At 54.4% G+C, this 20,012-nt stretch overlaps 1 protein-coding gene across 2 annotated transcripts in view; it reads left to right on the top strand.

Moving 5' to 3' along the window:
* PCSK6 (proprotein convertase subtilisin/kexin type 6) overlaps nucleotides 1–17,011 on the top strand; it is a 127,305-nt gene extending 110,294 nt beyond the window's left edge. Inside the window, exons 15-22 of one of the 2 annotated variants that reach the window (XM_074318149.2) lie at nucleotides 7–45; nucleotides 4,869–4,971; nucleotides 5,851–6,047; nucleotides 7,875–7,962; nucleotides 9,676–9,779; nucleotides 12,467–12,596; nucleotides 14,174–14,286; nucleotides 15,649–17,011. In XM_074318149.2, the coding sequence (XP_074174250.2) occupies nucleotides 7–45; nucleotides 4,869–4,971; nucleotides 5,851–6,047; nucleotides 7,875–7,962; nucleotides 9,676–9,779; nucleotides 12,467–12,596; nucleotides 14,174–14,286; nucleotides 15,649–15,746 (872 nt within the window). In that variant the 3' untranslated portion in view covers nucleotides 15,747–17,011. The remainder of the gene's footprint in view (nucleotides 1–6; nucleotides 46–4,868; nucleotides 4,972–5,850; nucleotides 6,048–7,874; nucleotides 7,963–9,675; nucleotides 9,780–12,466; nucleotides 12,597–14,173; nucleotides 14,287–15,648) is intronic. The other variant, XM_074318150.2, reaches the window with a different exon arrangement.
* The last annotated feature ends 3,001 nt before the right edge of the window (nucleotides 17,012–20,012 follow it).

A 20,012-nucleotide genomic window follows, 5' to 3' on the forward strand; every position in this document is an offset into this window, starting at 1 on the left:
ACACAGCTCGTTCCACCTATGGCTCTCCTAATATTTTACAGACCAGTAAGTATGCTTCAAACCAGTAAGTATCTCCAACCTTCCCAGGCTGGGAAACTGAGGTTCCATATGCCCAACCAGAAGCCCTCTGGTTAATGAGTCTCCTCCTAAGGCACCCCTTTTCCTCAGCGGCCCCCATCTCAGGTCTCAGCCTCCTGACCCCCCTCAAGTCCATCCACTTTCCATCCTGCACCCAGAATGTGGGAAGGACCAGGGTCTAATGAGGGCCCAGGATGGTCAGGCTGAATGAGCATAGCCAGACAAGGAGCTGGCAGTGAGGACGTAAACCAGCCACAAGGGCCGAGATAAAGACCCAGGAGAGGGTCTCACGACCTCAGGTCAGTAGGTCCTGACGCTACACGAAATGGCTTCAGAATCTCACCGGAAGTAAAGATGCTTCCAGGCAATTGCTTTTCCTCCAGCTGACCAGGGCCAGGCCTCTGGCTCTGGCCCCCAGCTTCCCACGCCAGGGCTGGTCACGGTTTCTGTCAGCATGTTCTGCAGAAAGGTATTCCTTTCCCCCTGCACCATCCCACAGTGATTTGTGGGAACCCGAGCATTTCTGGTTGGGCATGTTTTCCTTAGCGAAATATTACAGCTCCTTGATAAATGATGGGTAATATCGAAGACTGTTGATGCTTTGAGTTATCTAATAGCTTCTGGGGGGGAAAGGTAACAAAATGGAGAAGTCCACCAATACATATCAAGCATAAATTATGGTCGATTCCATTTTAAGTTTCTTGTACCTTTCCTTTAAAATGGAGCATTGAATTATGTATGAACTAATCTGCTCTGTTTCCCCCTGTGATTTATAAACTGTGGCAAGATTCAGTAATTATTAATAAAGGACTGATGATTTTTTTCCCCCTTAAAATCCACTACCTACTCTAACCTTACCCTGTCCTGGAATCTCACTATAGGACTGGTCCGCAGCCCTCATTCTGTCTTCCCTGAGCGTGGCCTGGATGGGGAGGGGTGGAGGGGCTCTGCCGGGTTAAGACACGGTTCCTGATGCTTGGAAGTTCCCTGTAGTCTCAGGGGGGCAAGTGCCAATAACGGCTAGAAGAGCCAGAGACACATGGTGGGAGAGCAAGAGGGTGCCCTGTCTTGGAGGGCAAAGGGAGACAGGGCTTCTAGGAGGGGTGGGGAGGAAGCAGCAGCATTGGGTCTGACACACAGTCCAGAGGCGTATGGGAGAGGCATCTCTTGGTGCCCTTTGCGGTGGCATCTCGGTCACAGACAAGCCAGGGAGGGCTCACCCAGGGAGAGGGGGGGGGGGAAGGTCAGGGTAATTTTCAAATGCAGCAATAATTATTAACACGTTTTTGCAGAGCTTATCACAACGGTGAGGGGGTTTGAGGCAGGAGCTTGCAGGGGCACCTGGGTAGGTAGGAGGCTTCTGGAGAATGCAGAGAGCAGGTTCTGGCCCACTCTGCAGGGGGGGATAGGCCCAGTCCCAGGGGCAGCAGCGGGGGGGGGGGGGGGGGGCGGGGGCACTGGGCAGGCAGAGCTGGAGGGCCAGCTCTCCCTGGGAGACATAAAGGAGGTGAGGTGAGTGAGGGGTGGAGCAGGGAGCCCAGCCCACCAAGGACAGTAGGGGGCACATGGGGGTGTCAGGCACCCCGCCACAGCCTGCAGGAGAGCTGCCTGGGAAGGGGGTGGAAGTGAGGCAGGCAGGCAGCGTTTGGCATCTCAGCCAACAGGGACCCTGGGAATGAGGGCAGAGGAGGGCGGAAGGCCAGGGGCAGGGGGCTCTGTGTTCCTGGAGTGAGTGAGGGTGTGGAACCCATTTGGGGCCCAGCAGGGAGGAAGGGCAGCAGCCCCAGTGGGCCGGAGAGGAAGGGACCCTCAGTGGCCGCAGTAGTGAAGGCGCAAAGCTTTGAGGTGATGGCCAGCCTGCTGGGACAGAGCCGGTGTCCAGTGGCCGGAGAGCACGTGGTGTGGCTATGAGTGACTCACCCAGGATGCCGGTTGAAGAGCTGGCCCTGGCTGGGCCGCAGTCCAGACATGGCTTCCACAGGTTCAGGGCGTAATGGGGGCTGGGAGCAGGGTGATGGCAGGAAACCGGGAGGTGCTCAGGCTGCGAGGGGAGGGTAGGACTGTCATTGTCCTGAGAACATTTGTACAGTTTGTTTTTCAATCCTGGATTTGGGTCACAAAGTAGATTTCAGGTAGAGTTTCCGGATCAGCCTGTGTCACTGCCCTGTAGGGGGCCATCTGTTAGCCAGTAGGCTCAGCACAGGACCTCACCTCCCACTTATTTGGTGCCTTGGGAAGTGACACAGGGGGCCATGGGTTCCTCAGGCACTTCCACACTAGTTGAAGACCTAAGGACTAATTGAAGACTCATTGAAAAGGAGACCTAGGCACAGATTGCAACACAAATGACCCATGCTCACCCGGAGCATGAGTTGCAGCCGTACAGAAAAAACCACAGGCGCTCTGAGGGGCGATGAGTGACGGGTCTCTGACGGCCAGCCAGGTGTCTGACTCAGGACGCCTCGTGGAGGAATGGAGTCTTGATACTGGGCGTTTGGAGGTAACTCCAGGAGAGAGCCGTGCTGGGGAAGGTGCCTACAGATATTTAGCAGAGCATCCTGGCGTGGGCAGTGTCACTGACCTCTCGCGTGGGGGGCCGGATGCGGCCCGTTTCGCAGATGCCCCATTGGTGTTCCGCTGCCCTTGAGTTGGGTGGACCCCAGCCTTGCATGGGGCTCCCCTCTGGGTTACTGACTAACCTCTCCACGGCACAGAGGCCCTGGGAGGGAGAAAAAGGGGTGAAGTCCACATGCGTGAGCCAACAGCCAGAGGCACCACGGCAGGTCTTTCCCCAAGGCTATCCCTGTCCTGGGACATTCTAGAATATTCTGTCTGTGAATGGAGAGGACACCTGCGCGTGCCGAGGTCCCACCCCCTCCTTTTGTCCATTTTCTCACCTTCAGCCACTGTGCAGGTATTTACTGAGCCTCTCCCTGTGCCAACTGCCTTTCCAGGTGCTGGGACAATATCTCTAGACCATTCCTGCCCACGTGGCACTTCCTTCTCCTGTGCCAGGAGAGAGTGAGGAAGTGGCCTGTCTGCTCCCTGTCCCCCCATATCTCCTTAAGATTGAGAGACTGCTCCCTAAGCGGGGCCGCCTCCGTCCTGGCTGGCCGGGGCCGGAGCCCAGTGGCCAAGCTCATAAGTCTCCAGCACAAACGGCACGCAGAAGGGAGATTTCTGGATGCCCCCATAAGTGGACTGGGCGGAGGTGGACGAGAAGCAACACAAATGAGAACTGGCTCCAAAATAGTGAACAGTCCGGAGCTGGGGAGCGGGTGGTGGGTGGTTTGGCTCAATGGCCGCTTCGGACGTGGCGGTCTGCGCGTACTTGACACAACCGACCATCAGCAACCACTCCAGCGTCCTTCCCACCCCAGACCAGGAGGTGTGGTGTAGTGGGGACAAGCGCCACTTGGAAAGGGGTTCACAGTGGGACCCACAAGGAAAACTCTGGAAATAGCAACAATATCCAACATTTGGGGAGAGAAGGAAAATAAACCGGGCTTAACACTGGGAAGGTCTGGAGGCCCTTGAAAGATGAATGAAGAGCGCTTTGTGCTTCTCAGCAAAGACCCATTGTGGATTAGAGAATGGGGGCTTTTGTCTTGCCCTCGCGTCCCCATGAAATGCTGGTGGCCAGCAAATCACCTCCTCTTTGCTTCTGAACTCACGCCCACCCCCTCCAATAACTAAAACCCTACAGAAGGTTTGTTTTTTTCCTTCTAAGACTCAGAAGCCTTCCGAATGGCCCACTGGGCCCCTCCCTGCACGGGCAGGCTTTCCTGAGCCATTTCCTAGCGGAGGAGGGTCAGGGAGGGGGTGAAGGTGGGGCCGTCGCACTGCATGCCAGCTTTGGCATGCTGTGTTCTGTTCACGTGAGTCAGGCCAAGGTGAGAGGACAGGTGTGGACCTGCCCACCCCAGCCTGACGCTGATCCACGTTTCAAATTGGGCTCTTCCCTCTGACACACCCGGAGAGAAGGACCCAGAAGGCTGAGGCTTGCTGGAGTCCACTGAGCTCCCTGTATTTCTCCTCCTCGCTTGTGCAGAGACACAGGCCCCCAGAGTTAAATTGGGGAGGCAATATGGAACTTGCACAAAGACAATTGTGGCCTGTTGCCGAGGACGAGAGGGAGGGAAGCCAAAAAGGAGGTCTGCTGAAAGGGGTGCAGCCCACGTGGGAGGCCAGCCCCACCTGCCCCAGACCTGCCCAGACAGCCATGCCCCATGGTCCTGAACCATGAAAATCCATCCTGTTCCCACCTCGTCTTTCCTGCTTCGTTCCCGTGGGATTGTCACTGTCTGTCAGCAGCTTTTCAAGCATCCTGCACACCCCGTATCGTGTTGCTCCGTCCTTTATGATGGAAATACAAACTGCTGGCTGGTCCCAGCACCATGACTCTGGTGCAGGAGACACACCGAAAAGGTTGTGCCCTGCTTCTCATGTGTCCGTCCCAGACTTTCTTCTGGTTTCTCACCGTGCACATGGAGTCACAGAGCTGGGGCCCCACCCCCAATGGCTCTCCTGTTCTCAGCCTGTCTGTCAAGAGTCATGAGACCCTCTGACACGGGTGCCTAGCGCCAGGTTCCATGTTCCCTGTGGCCAGCTTTTCCGTGGGGGTGGATGCCCAAGGCCGTGGTCTGGCCGTCCAGCCTGTAAGCCCGCCACCCGTAGGGAAGTGTCTCCTGACCCTTCCGGGCTCCGAGACCCTGATACCGGGTCCCAGGGGGCTGGGTTGGACGGAGAAAGCATCTCTATGGGTGAAAGGAAATGCTTGTTTCTTTAAGGTGTGTGCCATCCGGAGTGTGGAGACAAAGGCTGTGATGGCCCCAGCGCAGACCAGTGCTTCAACTGTGTCCACTTCAGCCTGGGGAGCGCCAAGACCAGCAGGTAACGGGCTGGGGTTCCCATCTGCGTGTCTGGGAGCCCTTAGCACACCGCCAACGGGGCCTGTTTCAAGCTGTGTTCTCAGCCCCCACACCTGTGTGCCCTACTTAGGAATGAATGTAATGCCCCCGAAAGGAAATCACAGTGCGTTTCACCGCTTTCGAATTTGGGAAGTTTTAGTAATGCTGTGTTCTCATCACACAAGTAATTCGTGTCTATGACAGAGAAGTCAGAGGTGGGGCGTTGTCGTGTCTGTGCTTGTGAACTTTTTTCTCTCCACTTTGTGAAACTAAAATGGGTCACATTGAGCATGCTAGGGCTGACCACTTGGGAACTGTAGACAAATGTCATTTGAGGGGCCAGTACTGTTCTAAACGTCAGCGCTCTGGGCTGTGCACTGGGAGCTCCCTCCCTGAGTGCCCAGGCAGGGGTGTGGCTGGTGGGGGAGCAGGGGTGCAGCGTGACTCTCACAGTCGCCCTGCCCTGTGCAGACGCGGTCATTCTGCAGACTGCTCACTGCCCAGGAGACCCGCTCCCCGACGGCACCGTGGGTGGGGTTTTGCTGGAGCTGAAAGTTCCAAAAGTCAAATCCCATCACGTGGTGCTTCCCTGGGGGGTGACTTGGAAAGGAGAGGGTTCCCAGGGTCCTGTCCAAGTTCTTGGCCCTCCCTTGTGTACTTAGGACCCTCTCAGCTGCTTTCACCAAGACAGTGGGCATCAGTGGGTTGGTTAACATTCACCCCTGCAGGCTTTGTTTTGGGAGGTGGAGTTGGGTGGTGAGGGGCAGCTAAGGTCCCCTGCAGCCCGCTGGCCTGACTGTGGTGGGTGGTGCTGCTGGCCATCAGGGTCGGGCGCAGCTCAGCTTTGCTCCTGCTTCCCCAGGAAGTGCGTGAGTGTGTGCCCCTTGGGCTACTTTGGGGACACAGCAGCAAGACGATGCCGCCGGTGCCACAAGGGGTGTGAGACCTGCTCTGGTAGGAGCCCCACTCAGTGCCTGTCCTGCCGCCGCGGATTCTATCACCAGCAGGAGACAAATACCTGTGTGACCCTTTGTCCTAACGGATTTTATGCTGATGAAAGTAAGTGCGTGTCATGGGGCATAGAAGTGATGAGTGAGGCCCTCCCCCGGCCTGGGGTCCCCTCTCCTGCTGGGGTTTTCCCTGCCTCTGCTTCCCGTGAGAAAGGACACTTACTGGGAGGGAGGGAGAAAGGGAGGGAGTGATGGTGAAATGAAAGCCTTCAGATCCTTTAGTTAAAATAGCGGATCACACACAAACCAGCAGGAGAGTGCAAAGTGATCTGAGTGGTGTTGAAATGAGCCCGGGGTCCAAGGAGTCTCACGTCTGCGAATCTGTCCATTACTGAAGATGGGCACTGAGGTGGCTTGGGCCAGCCACTCTCAGGCTCGGTCAGATTTCAGCTATCAGGAGAGGAGGCCCTGCTCTCTGTCCGGCAGTTTCTCCCCCGGGATAGACTGCTGTGGGCCCTGTTGTAGCCCTGGCCGTGTGCATGGGGCAGGGTGGGGCAGCCGCGGAAGCCGGCACCAGCCTATGGACGTGCTGGGTGAAAGGCCGTCCTGGGAAGAGCTGCTGAGCTGAACTTGGGATTGAAGTGTGGGCAGGTTTGCAGGCTCCGTAGATGCAGAGGAGGCTGCTGGACAGAAGAGATGGGTTAGTCTTCTTGGTACAATTGACACATGGTGACCACACCCCTAACAGGTAGGCGGTGCTTCATTCGTCTTACAGATGGGGAAACAAAGCCGAGAGAGGGCAGAGGGCCCAGGACTGGTAGGTCTTGAGCTTAGAAGCCAGGTGTCCTTTCATTCTACTAGTTGCAGGAAGGTGGGCAGATAGGCGGGGGCTCTGGGGCCCAGGACCCCATGCCAGTGTCTCACAAACTCAGCTCCCCCCGGAAGAGACAAAAAAGGGGATTTGGGTTAAACTGATGGAGGATAGTTCTCAAGCAGGTTAAAAGAAGGCACCGTTTGGACATTGACCATCACGTAGGTGTGGGCCCTTAACTGTGCAGAAAGGACCAGTGATGGGTCTGTCACAGCACTGCCGTGGAGAGGCAGCCGGGATGTCCTTGACGACACAGAAAGCCATCAAATAACCAGACCCTAGAAGGAAACCAATTGTCATTCAAGATGCATTTCACAGCCTTTGCCACACCTACCCTCAGCTGCCAACCAGACCTGTTCTCGGGGTGGGGACTCCTTCCCCCCCACCCAGTTCCCACGGCAAGAAGCAGCCACCCTCATTGACCCCACGTGTGCTCCCGAGCACCCGGGACATGTGGAATGCATGAAGTGTAGCAAACAGCCTTTGGCTTCCAGCCCCAGAATGCAAGGTGCTGGCAATGACATGGCAGAAGGAATTACCTAGATAATGATTTAGGTACATGCAAGTACGTGCAGGCAGCTGTGATGCCCCAGAATTTCCCCAGGAGGTGGGGTGGGCGTCATAGATTCATGTCTCTGTCCACGACCTCCATGTGCTCAGTAAAGACCCCTGTGAGGGCAGTAGGGGGCGCTCGGAGGCACCCTTGGGTGGGTCCCCATCACGTTCATAAAGGCTGCCTGAGTCATCTCTGTTCGGTCAGCCAGGAGCCAACTGGCTTCAGTCCCTGTTGATAGCAGCAGAACCGGAGCAGGTCTCCTCTGGGTGGGCCCAGCAGGGTTGTTTGAGGACTCGGTTTACTCCAGAAAAGAAAGGGCATCTGATCCTGGGCCTGCAGTCTTGACATGGCCTCTGGCCTTGTCGTTACTATGTCGTCTATTCTGGAGACCACCACTTGGTGACGAGCTGCTCTGTCAACCCTGCTTTGAAACATCGGCGTCTCATTTGCCCAGATTCGATTCACATCCTTTCTCCCCCTTCTCTTTTCCTCGTCTTCTTTTTCTCCAGGTCAGAAAAATTGCCTTAAATGCCACCCAAGCTGTAAAAAGTGCATTGGTGAACCCGAGAAGTGCACTGTCTGTAAAGAAGGATTCAGGTAAAGCCCTTCCTTTGAACCTGGAGAATCGCAATATATTCCTGCTCTGTTTCTTTTCTGTGATTGATTTACCGAGTTTTGGCAACTTTGTTCTGAAAGCTAAATTTTCAGAAGTCCACAGGCTTCCAGGGTGAAGATGGAGTCTGTCAAAATCAGATTTTCACCGAGAGATCAGTGTTTAAGATAAAAAGTTAGAGGATGGGTAAACACCTCTACCTTTTTGTTTAACATTTGGAGAATTGGTGAAAGTGAGCGCTGATGCTATCTTATAAAGTGGGGCTGGCTGCCGGAAGCAGGGCGCCCCCTTTTTTTAGGCAGCAGTAGCCCCACCACCTCCTCTAGTTTCCGTCCCAGTCTGAGCAAGGTGGGACTCTGAATAAGCCCTCCCTCCCTCCTCTCCATGCTCTGCCCTCTCTCTCTTTTCCCAGCTCTGGTGGCTCCTGGGTGAGGGGGTCTGCTCCCTAAGGATGCCCCTTAGATCTTTAAATTCCTGGTTTTGCCTCTTCCACCAACCTCAGCATGTCTCCTTTAAAAAGCATTTTACTGGGTCAGTGACTTTCATTGAAATATTTTAAAATGTTTGTTTAGCCCATTTAATGCAACCAAACTGCACTTAATGCAACCAAATCGTCATGACCTGTCCTTCCAAGTGACTGTCTGGAAGCTTGGACAACATTCTGTTCAAAATGGTGCCGTGTCTAGAAGCAGGACCTGCGTTTTAAGAAACAACAAGGAAGGTCAGCTTACTGGCCCTGCTGCGCTGGGAAGGTTACTTGAAATCATACATCTTCATTTCCTCATTTGTAAAGTGGGGAGGGATGGGGGACGATATTACACTCCCTCGTGAAGCTACATAAAGTGCCTAGAATAGTGCCTGACCCAGGGCCACGTTCTCCACAAATGATTTACTGGGTTTAAGAAAGCAGAGATGTCAGCACGTGTGGGGCAAGGAACACAGGAGGGAGGGGTTCTCTACGTGTGTTCAAATGTGTAATAGCTTGGATCTAAGAACTGGGGAGAGGACATGGCAAGGACGACCAGAAGACCTGGCGGGGTCAAAGGAGGAAAAGGGTCTGGGAAGGGGCTGCAAGAGCAATGCTTCTCACAGCCCGAGCACTGCCGTCGCCAGGGCTCTGGGTGAAATGCAGATGCTGAATGGAGCCTGTGACTGCATTTCTGAAGGACCCCAGGTGATGAGGACGCTGGGGACCCCGGCAGGGCCCAGGCATGGATTGACTTCCAGTTCATTGTGAAGGACCGAAAGTTTCAAGCAAGGAAGAGGCAGGAAAAGATCCAAGTTCAGGGTCAGTCTTGCTGGCACTTGCGGAAGGCGCAGAGGCAGGGAGACTGAGCCCCCAGGCGTAACCCACACGTGCTCAAGTTCTCCTCTTGGGGTCTGGGGTCAAGTTTGATTAATATCAGTGAAGCGATGCCATCACAAACCAGGGGAGGACGTGAGGAGTTGGCCTTCTGCACCAGGACCCAGACCACCAGGCTTTGGGGACAGGACCTGGGCCCATCACTCTGCTTCAGGTGGCCAGGGTGTCGCTTGCTTTTCCTCCTTTCATTAGCTGGAACTTTAAGTGACACAGAGCTGTGCTTTACTGACTTTCATTTCCTCTCCTGAAAGACGTTGGAGGGCAAATTGTCATTCACTTAGAATTTGGAAGGGATATAAAAACCTGCCCTTTTTTCTTTTTTCCTTTGCAATAGCCTTGCACGGGGCAGCTGCGTTCCAGACTGTGAACCGGGCACCTACTTTGATTCGGAGTTGATCAAATGTGGGGAATGCCATCACACCTGCCGTACCTGCGTGGGTGAGTTCATCGCCCACACGGGAGGGCCATTGATTTCATTGTGCCACAGTCCTGGGACCTGGCTCACCCAGGTGGGTGGACTGACTCCCTTGAAACCGAGAAAGCCTGGGGGAGGGGCCACAGCTGACTGGGTATGAAGTTTCCGTTTGGGGAGCTGATGAAGCTCTGGGGGACGGACAGACGGAGGTGACGGCTGCACAGCCAGGGGACGGCACTTCAGGCCACTGCTGTACACCGGAAAGTGGTTCATCTGGTACATTTTATCTTACGGATGTTTTATTGCGACATTTAAAATTAAAAAAGAAAAGAAAGAAAGAAAAACCACAAGGGCCCACTTGGAATGAACAGCCTGGGTCTCCCGCAGCGACACAGCTGTCTTGCCTGGAGGCTCAGCCCTTGCTGTGAAAAGGCACTGCTGGAGGTGCTGCAAAGATTCAGAGACGGGGGTGGAGTCTGGGGGTGAAAGGAAAGAGGCTGTTTAAAGTGGCACCTTCATTCTCTGTACGTTATCTTCACTTATGTTGAACATTTTATTCAAAGAGGAAGAGACTCCAGTAAACACCTTTATGTGGATTATAATTCTCCACAAAGATCATAGCGCAGATGTCTTCCAGGCACCATTTTTATGCAGAATAGCCGAGAATGCATTCGTTTTATCGCGTTTCATGCTGCAGTCATTTGCACCAGGATGTGGAAACACATTAGGAGTCTGTGGGCTCAGATGCGTCTCAGGTTAAGTCTCTCTCTCTCCCCTTCCTGACCCAGCACTTTGGTTCTCGTTCTGAGAAACCCATGTTGGGTGTCTCTGAGTTTTTCGCTGCAGTAACCATTTACGCATTAGGTTTCTGCTAAATCAGTGGCTGTGATATAGGTTTTGGCAAATGTGGCAGGACAGGCCCACCCTCCCAGAGTGGCCGTGTGAGCCCCACGTGGGCATCAACTGTGCTTCCCAGGTGTGGACATGCCCGAGGCCTCGCAGCCCGTGGGAGAAATGCCACCCTCCTGGCACAGCCCCCCAAAGCGGCATTTGGAAGTATTTTCAGCTGCTGATAGCACAGCAGCTTCTCCTAGCTTCTCCTGTCGTCTTCTTATCTATCATTTGTATCCTTTGTTTCCTCGACTGGGTGTTTAGCCCAGTTTGACTAAGGAGCATCACTGATGACACTTAAATGTCATAGGCACTGGAATCCATAAAAGTCAGGCAAGTGGCTTTCTAACACTTTCGATTTCAGGAATTCAATTTACTTTCCTTTTTCGACTTCTCCCAACTGCCTGGTAGCAAACAGCTTTGTGGCGTCTTTGTAGGTGTTCTCATCTCAATCCAGTGACTTCTCCATCATTTCAGGGCTTTAACTCAGCGATGCGTGGCTCTGAGGCTGTCTGGGGGTCTCCCTGCCTCCCTGTGCCCCCGCCCCAGCCTGGGTTCTTTCTCAGCTCCTGGGATGTGTGCGTGTACCCCCGGATAGCTGCTGGGGAGAGCAGCCCCCCTTCCCGGCTCTGAGTCTCCAGGAGCCTTCTTACTCCATGTCCTGTGTGTGTCGGTGTCAGAAGCACCTGTCCTCAGCTGCCGCTCCCCACTTCCGGGAGGCCCAGGGCCTGCCCAGCGGCCACTTCATCATCCAGAAGCTACTCCAGGAAGAGGGCCAGATGTCACTTCCTTCGCTGTCAGGCCTCCATCTGAGACCACAATCAAATTAAAGTGGGGAAGAAGTTTAACGAGGGACCGTGATTACTATAAGCATCTGAGAGGAGTTCTGCCCCATGTCCAATGCTCTAAGCTGTCGGCCATCCAGCCACCTCGCTGCCTCTCTCTGACACCCCATCAGCGTGACTGAATGAACGAACAAACGAACAGATAGGCAGACACGGACAGAAACCATGGTTTCTTCATTCCAGACCAGTGACTACCCAGGCTGAGTCCTGTTGGCTGAGCTGTAGTTTTTCTTCCTAAGTCTTGATTCTCCATTCATTGCTTTTATGTCTTCTAGCCGCACTCCCCACCTCATAAGCCCTTAGTGCTTTGTTCTCTGTGGTTGAAAATGTCCTGCTTGTCTGTCAACACCATTCCCCCCAAATCTCTTCTTTCTGTCTCCCCCATGATCGTATACAACGTTCTGTCCCACAGAAAGAGAATGCAAACCACAAATGTCAGCCACTGTTACAATTTTAAATTTCCTACAGAAGCAGGTGAAAATAATTATAACATATCTTCTTTAACCCAATGTATCTATTTTAGTATTTTACTATCATTTCAACATGTGGTCAACATTTTGTAAATGACTATTTTACATTCTTTTTTACACTAAGACTTTGAAATCCAGTGTCTGTATTTTACACTCTCAGCATATCTCCATTTGCTCCGGCCACGTTTCAAGTGCTGAAAGCCACACGTGGCAGAAGTAAACCCCAGGCCTTTTGGAAAGGGAGCCCTTGGCGTCAGGGCCCATGGACATGGCATGGGCAGTGGGGGGCTGTGCTGAGCTTGGCTCCTGCTTCCGTGCACCCATCTGTGACGTGGGGAGGTAGCGCGGACAGCCCAGTGCAGACACCCAGTGGGCACCTGGGAATTCTGGCTGCGACGGTGGCCGTGGGGCATCTGAACAGCACCCCCGTCTCAGGCACCGCAGCAGGCCCGGGACGTGAGATGGGCGGTCCCTGACATCTGCTCCTTTTCCCACACCCCTCAGGGCCCGGCAGAGAAGAATGCATCCACTGTGCCAAAGATTTCCACTTCCAAGACTGGAAATGCGTCCCGGCCTGTGGCGAGGGTTTCTACCCAGAGGGCATGCCGGGCTTGCCCCACAGAGTGTGCAGAAGGTATGTGCCCCGTCAGACAGCCTTCCTGGCTCCGCTGGAGACTGCTGGGCAACGCAAGGCGTGGCAGGAGGCCCGAGTCTGGCGGCCCCTTCCCCAGGAGCCCAGGGACGCATGTGTCAGGTCCCACCAGTACGGTGGGTGTGGTAAGCAGACAGGAACCCCTTTACAGAGGACGGGACCCCAGCAGTGAATGCTTGCCAGGGCCACAACTCAGTTGGCGGCTTTCGGTCCTTTGTTCACTTAAGGAGCATTTGTTGAGCACCTACTACGTGCCGAGCACAGTGTAGCTGGGAGAGGACAGGAAGCAGGATACAAGGCGCCTGCCGGGAGGTGCTCACACCCCAGGAGCAGATGCCACAGACCGCGATGCGTTCACACTGGTGGTAGTGAAGGAAACGGCGTCCTTGGACTTCCTTAAAACTTTACATTTGATACTTTAGAGAAAATGAAAGATCTTGACAATTTCCTCATGCTAAAGCCATTTCCTCCCCACTTAATGCGCGTCTGTTGTAACCCCTCATTCACCATTCTCCCTTTCCATTCACTGTGTATCCACACAGCGCCTAATTCTGGCTCTTAACCCAGCTGTGTTCCCTTCTGAACAAAAATCGCCTCTCGTCTGGGTTGAGGGCAGGCGGGTGGCTCTGTGCAGGCAGCCGATGGCAGAATTGACCCTGGTGGAGGTCCCAGTCGCTGACTGGGCAGGTGGCATGCGTCATAAACAAAGAACTGCCCACACAGGGCAGGCCCAGGCATCAGCAGCCAGACTCCTGCCCAGCCCGTCTGAGCTCCACGTCTGGGGCCTGTAGCTGGCAGAGACAGGGAAGGCTGGCAGCGAACGGGAGTACGGTGGAGACCCTGTCCCTGGGGGCTGGACTGGGAAAAGGCGGTGGGGACAGCAGGCCCACACGTGACCCTGAGCAATGACTGCCAGCTTTGCGTACAGGGCCCCAACAGTCGGTGACTTGGGTTTGCTGCCCACACAGTCTGTGCCATGGCTACTCAACTCCACCCCCGTGAAAGCAGAGTCAGACAGTATGCAGATTAATGAGTGTGACTGTTCTGATCAGACTTAAACTTCTGGGTGTGGCCTGAGGGCCGTGCTGTGCAGACCCTCCCCTGAGGTTGTGGTGCTCTGAGAAACAGCCCCGGGTCCTATCTTTGGGGCAGGATCGGAAGGGCACCCGCTGCCCCCAGGCCAGCTCCACCATCACGTCTGTCACATCACTGGGTGGAGCCTGCCCTGAGTCCCAAGAATGAGTGCCGACACTACTCCAGGAGCCACCTGTGGGGTGGGAGCCCCATGCCCAGGAAGGCACGCAGGTGGGCCGCAGGACGTTTCAGAGACCTCAGCCTGTGCTCAGCTCTGGGCCTGTGCCTGCCCGCTGGCATGACTGTATCCGCCCTCCCAGGGCACCAGTGCAGTCCAACGGGAGGAAGGACCTGCCAAAGCATGGCCGGGGTCTCAGGCCATTGAGGGAGACACAGCTGCAGTAGGGGGTGGGCACAGACCAGAGGCGGTAGGAGGCATTAGGCCTGTTCACCAAGCAGTAACGGGAACTCGTGTCCCCACACAGGTGTGATGAAAACTGCTTGAGTTGTGAAGGCTCCAGCAGGAACTGCAGCCGATGTAAGACGGGCTTCACGCAGCTGGGAACCTCGTGTATCAGCAACCACACCTGCAGCAACGGTGAGCGCTGGCGGGTGACAGATGGGCGGGCACTGCGCTACCTCCAGGTCTTCCCTTGGGGGAGCTCAGTCCCCTGGCCTCTGGTCAAAACGAAAAGGAAATGCAGGAACGGCAGCCCCTCTGGGCAGGCGTGCTTGCCCCACTTTGGTTGACCGTCCTGGGGCTGCCCTACACCTCCTCCCTTTCCTTTAGGCCTCTGACGTTGAGCACAGAGGCATCCCGGCCAGCAGCCCAGCTACCGCTGGTCTGTTTGCTGAGTGACTTAAAAATGATTCTGTTCTCGTACTGTTCCCACTCTCATGCCATGAGCCCCGGGCACCTGTGTGTGGTGACTTCCATTAGTCAAGGCCTGACCTTGGAGGTCAAAGTAGGAGGCCTGAAGGGTCGCAGCCCACGTGTCCCACAGGGAGGACCCACATCAGTGCCATTTGAGAACCTGGGTCTCTGGGTGAAAAAACGGAGTCAGAGGAGACCAAAGACCAGTCTGGGGATTCCAGGCAAGAGGAAGGGTTGGCAGAGCACTTGGCCTGGAGAGCTAGTACAGGAGCCATGGCAGGGAAGAGGACTTCCAAGGCGCAGAAGCCACAGGAGAAGCCACACAGCCGACTCTGGCACCGCGGCCTGGCGTGCCGGAGAGGGAGCTGCCAGAGCCGCACTGTCCTGGGCACAGAGCTGGCCCTGGGCCTGGCCTGGCCGAGCCTTGGGCCTGCAGAGAGAGCCTTGGGCACACCCTGCAGACCACGAGATGGCCTCCTTGCCTCGGTGTTTGGTTATTTTTCTGGTTTGCAGAACTGTGCCCCTTCTCCCTCTTTAGGAAGTCACCTGCTTAGGTTTTGTATCCAGCCCAGGAAAGTGAGGTGGTCACAGGAGGGTCTGTGGGTCCCATGAAGGGCTACACATTCTCAAAAGCCAGCAGCCAAGGGATGGGGCTGACCTCCATGGCTCTTGCCCTCCCCGTGAGCTTTCCATCTGCGTTGCCGACTGTGTCCCTCCCGTTCCTTCCCTCCCCCCAGACCACAGCAACAGCCTCTCTTCCTGCCCCTGCCCCCCCCCGAGTCCCCTCCCAGGCTCACCCCCAGCACAGCTGTCTGCAAGGAGGTGCACATGAGCACCGAGACCCCGCTGGCACGGCCCCAATATCCTCCTGACCTGTGCTTTGCACCCCCAGGCCTCCTGAACCCCCTTTGTCTCCCAGGCTCAGCAGGGGCCCCTGCATGTCACCAGGGTGACTGTGAGGGCTGCCCCGGCTGCCACCCCCACTCCGTGTCCCCTCCCCCGGCCCGGTACAGCGGGATGGTTAGAACCATGAAACAGGCCCCAAAGTCTGACATATCTCTGCTCTCTCTCCTGGGGGGGCCCCAGCGGACGAAACGTTCTGCGAGATGGTCAAGTCCAACCGGCTGTGTGAACGGAAGCTCTTCATCCAGTTCTGCTGCCGTACGTGCCTCCTGGCCGGGTAGGGGCTCCGGCCCCTGCGGGCCGTCCGGCCGTCTGTCCACCTGTCTCCAGACCGTGGGCCAGAGCCCGTTTCGGGGTGGTGCCCTGCCTGACAGCTTTACCCCCCAGGAGCCAGGCCCTTCGGCAGCATCTCGGGGCACCCAGATCAGGCGGTGGGCCTCCAGGAGCAGCTCCTCCCAGACGCACTGGCTGGCTGCACTCTTCTGGCAAATTCCACCCGGGAACCCAGTGGATTCTGGGCATCCACAGCTCCAGCTTCCGAGCAGCCTCTGGGACCACAAGTTTACTGAAGCTTCCAGACCAAAGCAGACAGTCAAGACGCTTGGCCTCACACATCGCTCTTCTCCCAGCTTCCCGCAGCTCCGTAGTCAGCCTCAGCCACCGGGTCCAGCCCGCAGAACCTGGCTGTCCCCACGCGTGACGACGGGCCACATGGCACGCCTGCTCATTGCCTGCTGCAAAGCAGGCTGGTGGGGGGTGGTTTGGTCAGCCTGTAGATAAGGTAGACCTGGGGACATAAAATGTGCGACCACTGGGGACGGAGCCTCTATTCCTACACAGCCAGCGACTTCTGAAATCGCAGGCTTCGAAAGTCAGATTCCAGACCGGGATGGGGAGACCCTTTCCTTCTCTGGAGGACTGTCCTTTGCGTGAGCCGAGTACTCCCTGTCACTGCCTTCTGTCTGTGTCTCTAGGAGTCTTGTGGCCCGAATGACCCCCTGTACCCGCTGCACAGCCTTCTGAAGGCGTCCCCGGGGGCCAGCCAAAAAAGACCCCGACAACCAAGCAGTTCCTGTTAACACAGTGTCACCCCAGCCCGTGAACTGTTTATCATCTGTCACTTCCCATTTCGCGGAATTGCTTTTAAAATACACCTGGCCTCTGCAACTCGGGACGGTTGAACCCAACGACACGGTTGGACCTCTTTCTGCCAAACCTGTGTAGGCATTTTATAAGCTAAATGTTCTGATTTGTACCGATGTTATTCTGACAAAGAGTTCATATATTTTCATTGAAATGCACAGATCTGCTTGATCGAGTCCCTGCAATAAGGGGGTAACATTTGCCTTAAATTGTTTCCAGCTCACTCCTTCTCCATCCTGCCCTGCCCCGCTCTTTGACTGGAATGCATCTGACTTATCCCTGGGGGGCTGGGGGGAAATCCAGCGGGTGTTTGGCGAATCCACAACTCCGGAAGAAAACAAATCCACAGAGCAGATACAGTGTTAACCTTAAATTAATAAAAGAGTTAACATCCCACAGCAAAGGAGCCTGTATTTCTTTCTAAGGCACGACAGTTAAACACAGGTGCTGACCAGTGGGGGAAATGGTTGTATTTGTGGTTTCCAGAACTGTTTGATGTCATTACATGGAAGGTCTTTAGCTTTAGAGAATGTTGATGGGACCAAGTCACGGGAGACATCCCAGAGTTCCAGCCCCAGGGTGTCCTTTGGCAAACAGACCCTCTTCAGGCCACAGAAGCCCGCTTGGGTGGAGCGGCTGGTTAGAGGGATGTTCCCTTTCTATCCCAGACTGCAAGCCCCTTCACCTATGGCTGCCAAGCCTGATTGAATTAGGTTACAGCTTCTTTCTGCACAGAAACTGAAACCCCTGCACCATGCGTTCCATGCTGCATGCGATTTTGACCGTGGCCTCTGTGCAAGTTCAGAAGCTTGTTTTGCTAGGAATCCTTCAGCTGCAAATAAAGGAAATTCACCAACTAGAATTGACTTAGGAAAAAACAAAAGTGGCTGAGGGGCATTGTTTTAGGATCCCAGGGTTGACTCAGAATTTCAGGGAAGGATTCTGCTGGGCCTTGGGAACCCTAAGACCAGCATTAAATGTCACCTGGACCCCTTTGCATTGGAGCAGTGAATGGGACAAATGACAAGACCACCAACATCTCCCAGGTGGAGCTTTCTGAGTCTGCTTCTTGGTCCTGGTTGGTCTGCCTTCATCGGCATTCACGGGTCCCATCAGCTGTGGCCACAGGGACAGGTTTGTGCAACAGAAAGAGGCTCCAGGGAGTTCTTCCTGTGACCACCTAGCGGGAGGGGTGTAGCATGATGCTGTCAGAAAATGGGGGTAAGGCCCACAACCCGACACCACCCAGCATGAGCATGAATTGACCAGACCTGTCAGTGTGAGGGGGCAGTGGGGAAATGAGTGGGTGTATTTGCGAGACAGCAGCCAGGAATGGGCTGATGACTGATAGGGATTCAACCTCCCCCAGGAGACTCACATGAGACTAAAACCAGCAGCTGAGTGTCTCTGGTGGGGGAGGGGAGCCCTTGTAGCCGCTAGAGCGCTTTGCCCACTGAGCGCTTATGGTCTAAATTGTTTAGAACTGACTCAGAAATAAACTTTTATTCCCAAAGCACACCAACTACAGGAAGCCAGCCAGACAGCCTTGGAGCGCACATACCCTCATCGCAGTGGCTGGGCCAGCCTGTCCTGGGGCTGACGAGTGCCGTGGGCAGCTGGGAACCTGTTCACAAAATTCTTAGGACCAAATGCCACCTTGTTAAAAAGGACTGACGACATAAAATGCCTTTTTTTTTGCAAATGGCCCAACCGTAACCTCATCTAGACTCAGTTGGAGCAGGACATGTTCATGGAATTTATTTTATGTGACAGAATCATGGATCTTTTCCTGTAAATCTGTCATTTCACAGACGGAGGCTCACAGACGTAAAGTGACTTGCCTTGGGCCACCTACTGGCAAGGTTGCTCCCATCCACGTGCCCAGGGAGGGAGGCTGGCTCTCTCTGCAGCAGGGGGCGTCACTTGTGCAGCTGACCAAAGGCAACCATGATGCATTTGTTTTAAACCAGCTTTATTTCCAGGGGGTGACATTTTCCTTACCCTGTCCCCAAATTCTTTGGCACCTCAAAGTGATCCCCAGGTGCATATCCCCATCCCCCCCAGGCCACGGTGGACTTTATACCTGGTAATTATGTAAAGAGCTGGGGAGAATTGCACCTTTTACAGAAGACACAGCTGTAATGGCAAGGGGGCTGGACAGAGGTTGAGAAAAACCAAAGGGCACCATGGTCTAAGTGAGGCCAACAGTGCAGTGTCCTTGAATATGGGGGGATGGTCATTCATTGCATTTAAATCATTGATAATATGGCCACAGGGAGCTTAAACCTGAATGCTTGGGGTATGCTGGGGCCCCTGGGAGCTGGTAAAAGGTGGAGATTTACATCAGAGGATGGAAAGGCAAGGAGATGGAGAAGTAAAGTACAAAAGAAGGGCATTTTAATAAGAACAAAAAGTAATACACCAGCCATTCTGCAGCATCTTCAGGTTCTGCCCAGCCAGCTGGAGGCGACTGGGTGCTGGCTGCCGTGGGAAAGGAGGAGACAGCATCCCGCTCCGGACTTCTCTGCTTCTTTTCTTCCTTGAACCCAGGCCTTATCCTTCCTGACAACCCAGGCTCTGTGGCTTGTCTGTGCACAGAACAGCACCCCTAGGTGATGCAACACTGAGCACCCGTCTCATGCCCTGGGGTTCAGTTCCCACCACCCGAAGCTGCCCCCTACCCCAATATGTACCAGCTACACTAAGGGTGATCAGATACCTACTACACTCCTTGTTGAGCAAATAGGAGTCCACGTGCCCAGAGCAGAAAACATCTCGTTGCCAAAAACAGTGGTTCTCAACCGGGGTTGAGTCTTGTGTCCCTGGGGACATCTGGCAATGTCTGGGGGTATTTGGGGGTCACAACTGGAGAAAAATACTGACACTTAGTGGGCTGAGGCCTGGGATACTTCTAAACATGATAGAATGCACAGGACAGCCCCACAACGAAGAATAATCCAGCTTAAAAATGTCACCTATGCTGAGGTTGAGACTCTCTAGCTAAAAGAAATGAAATCAAAACAGAAAATCTGTTCTCAACTTCATAGAGATAACCTAAGGTTAATACAACTGCCTCCAGTTTATCTCCCTGTCCATATGCTGAAGCAATAAAAAACCCATACAAATTTCCTGTTTTAAAGTAAAGAAATAAGCTCTTTTCAATCCTGCACGCCAAGGGCCAAAACCAGCTCTTTGGTCTAAGGACTCCACCTGGTGGTCCTCTGTGGGAGTAAGTGAAGTTTGGATTGTTGCAGCGTTTTTATTTTGAAACAATCACAAGACAAAATTGCAAGTACAGTACAAAGTTGCAAGTACAGTACAAAGAAATGTTTTCCTGAACAATTTGAAAGTAAATTACCTATATGATACCTTATTACCCATCCACCCCCAAATATTTTAGAGGC

This window comes from Rhinolophus sinicus, chromosome 13, assembly GCF_057876585.1.
Source record: "Rhinolophus sinicus isolate RSI-liver-muscle chromosome 13, RSI-T2T, whole genome shotgun sequence".
NCBI lineage: Eukaryota > Metazoa > Chordata > Mammalia > Chiroptera > Rhinolophidae > Rhinolophus > Rhinolophus sinicus.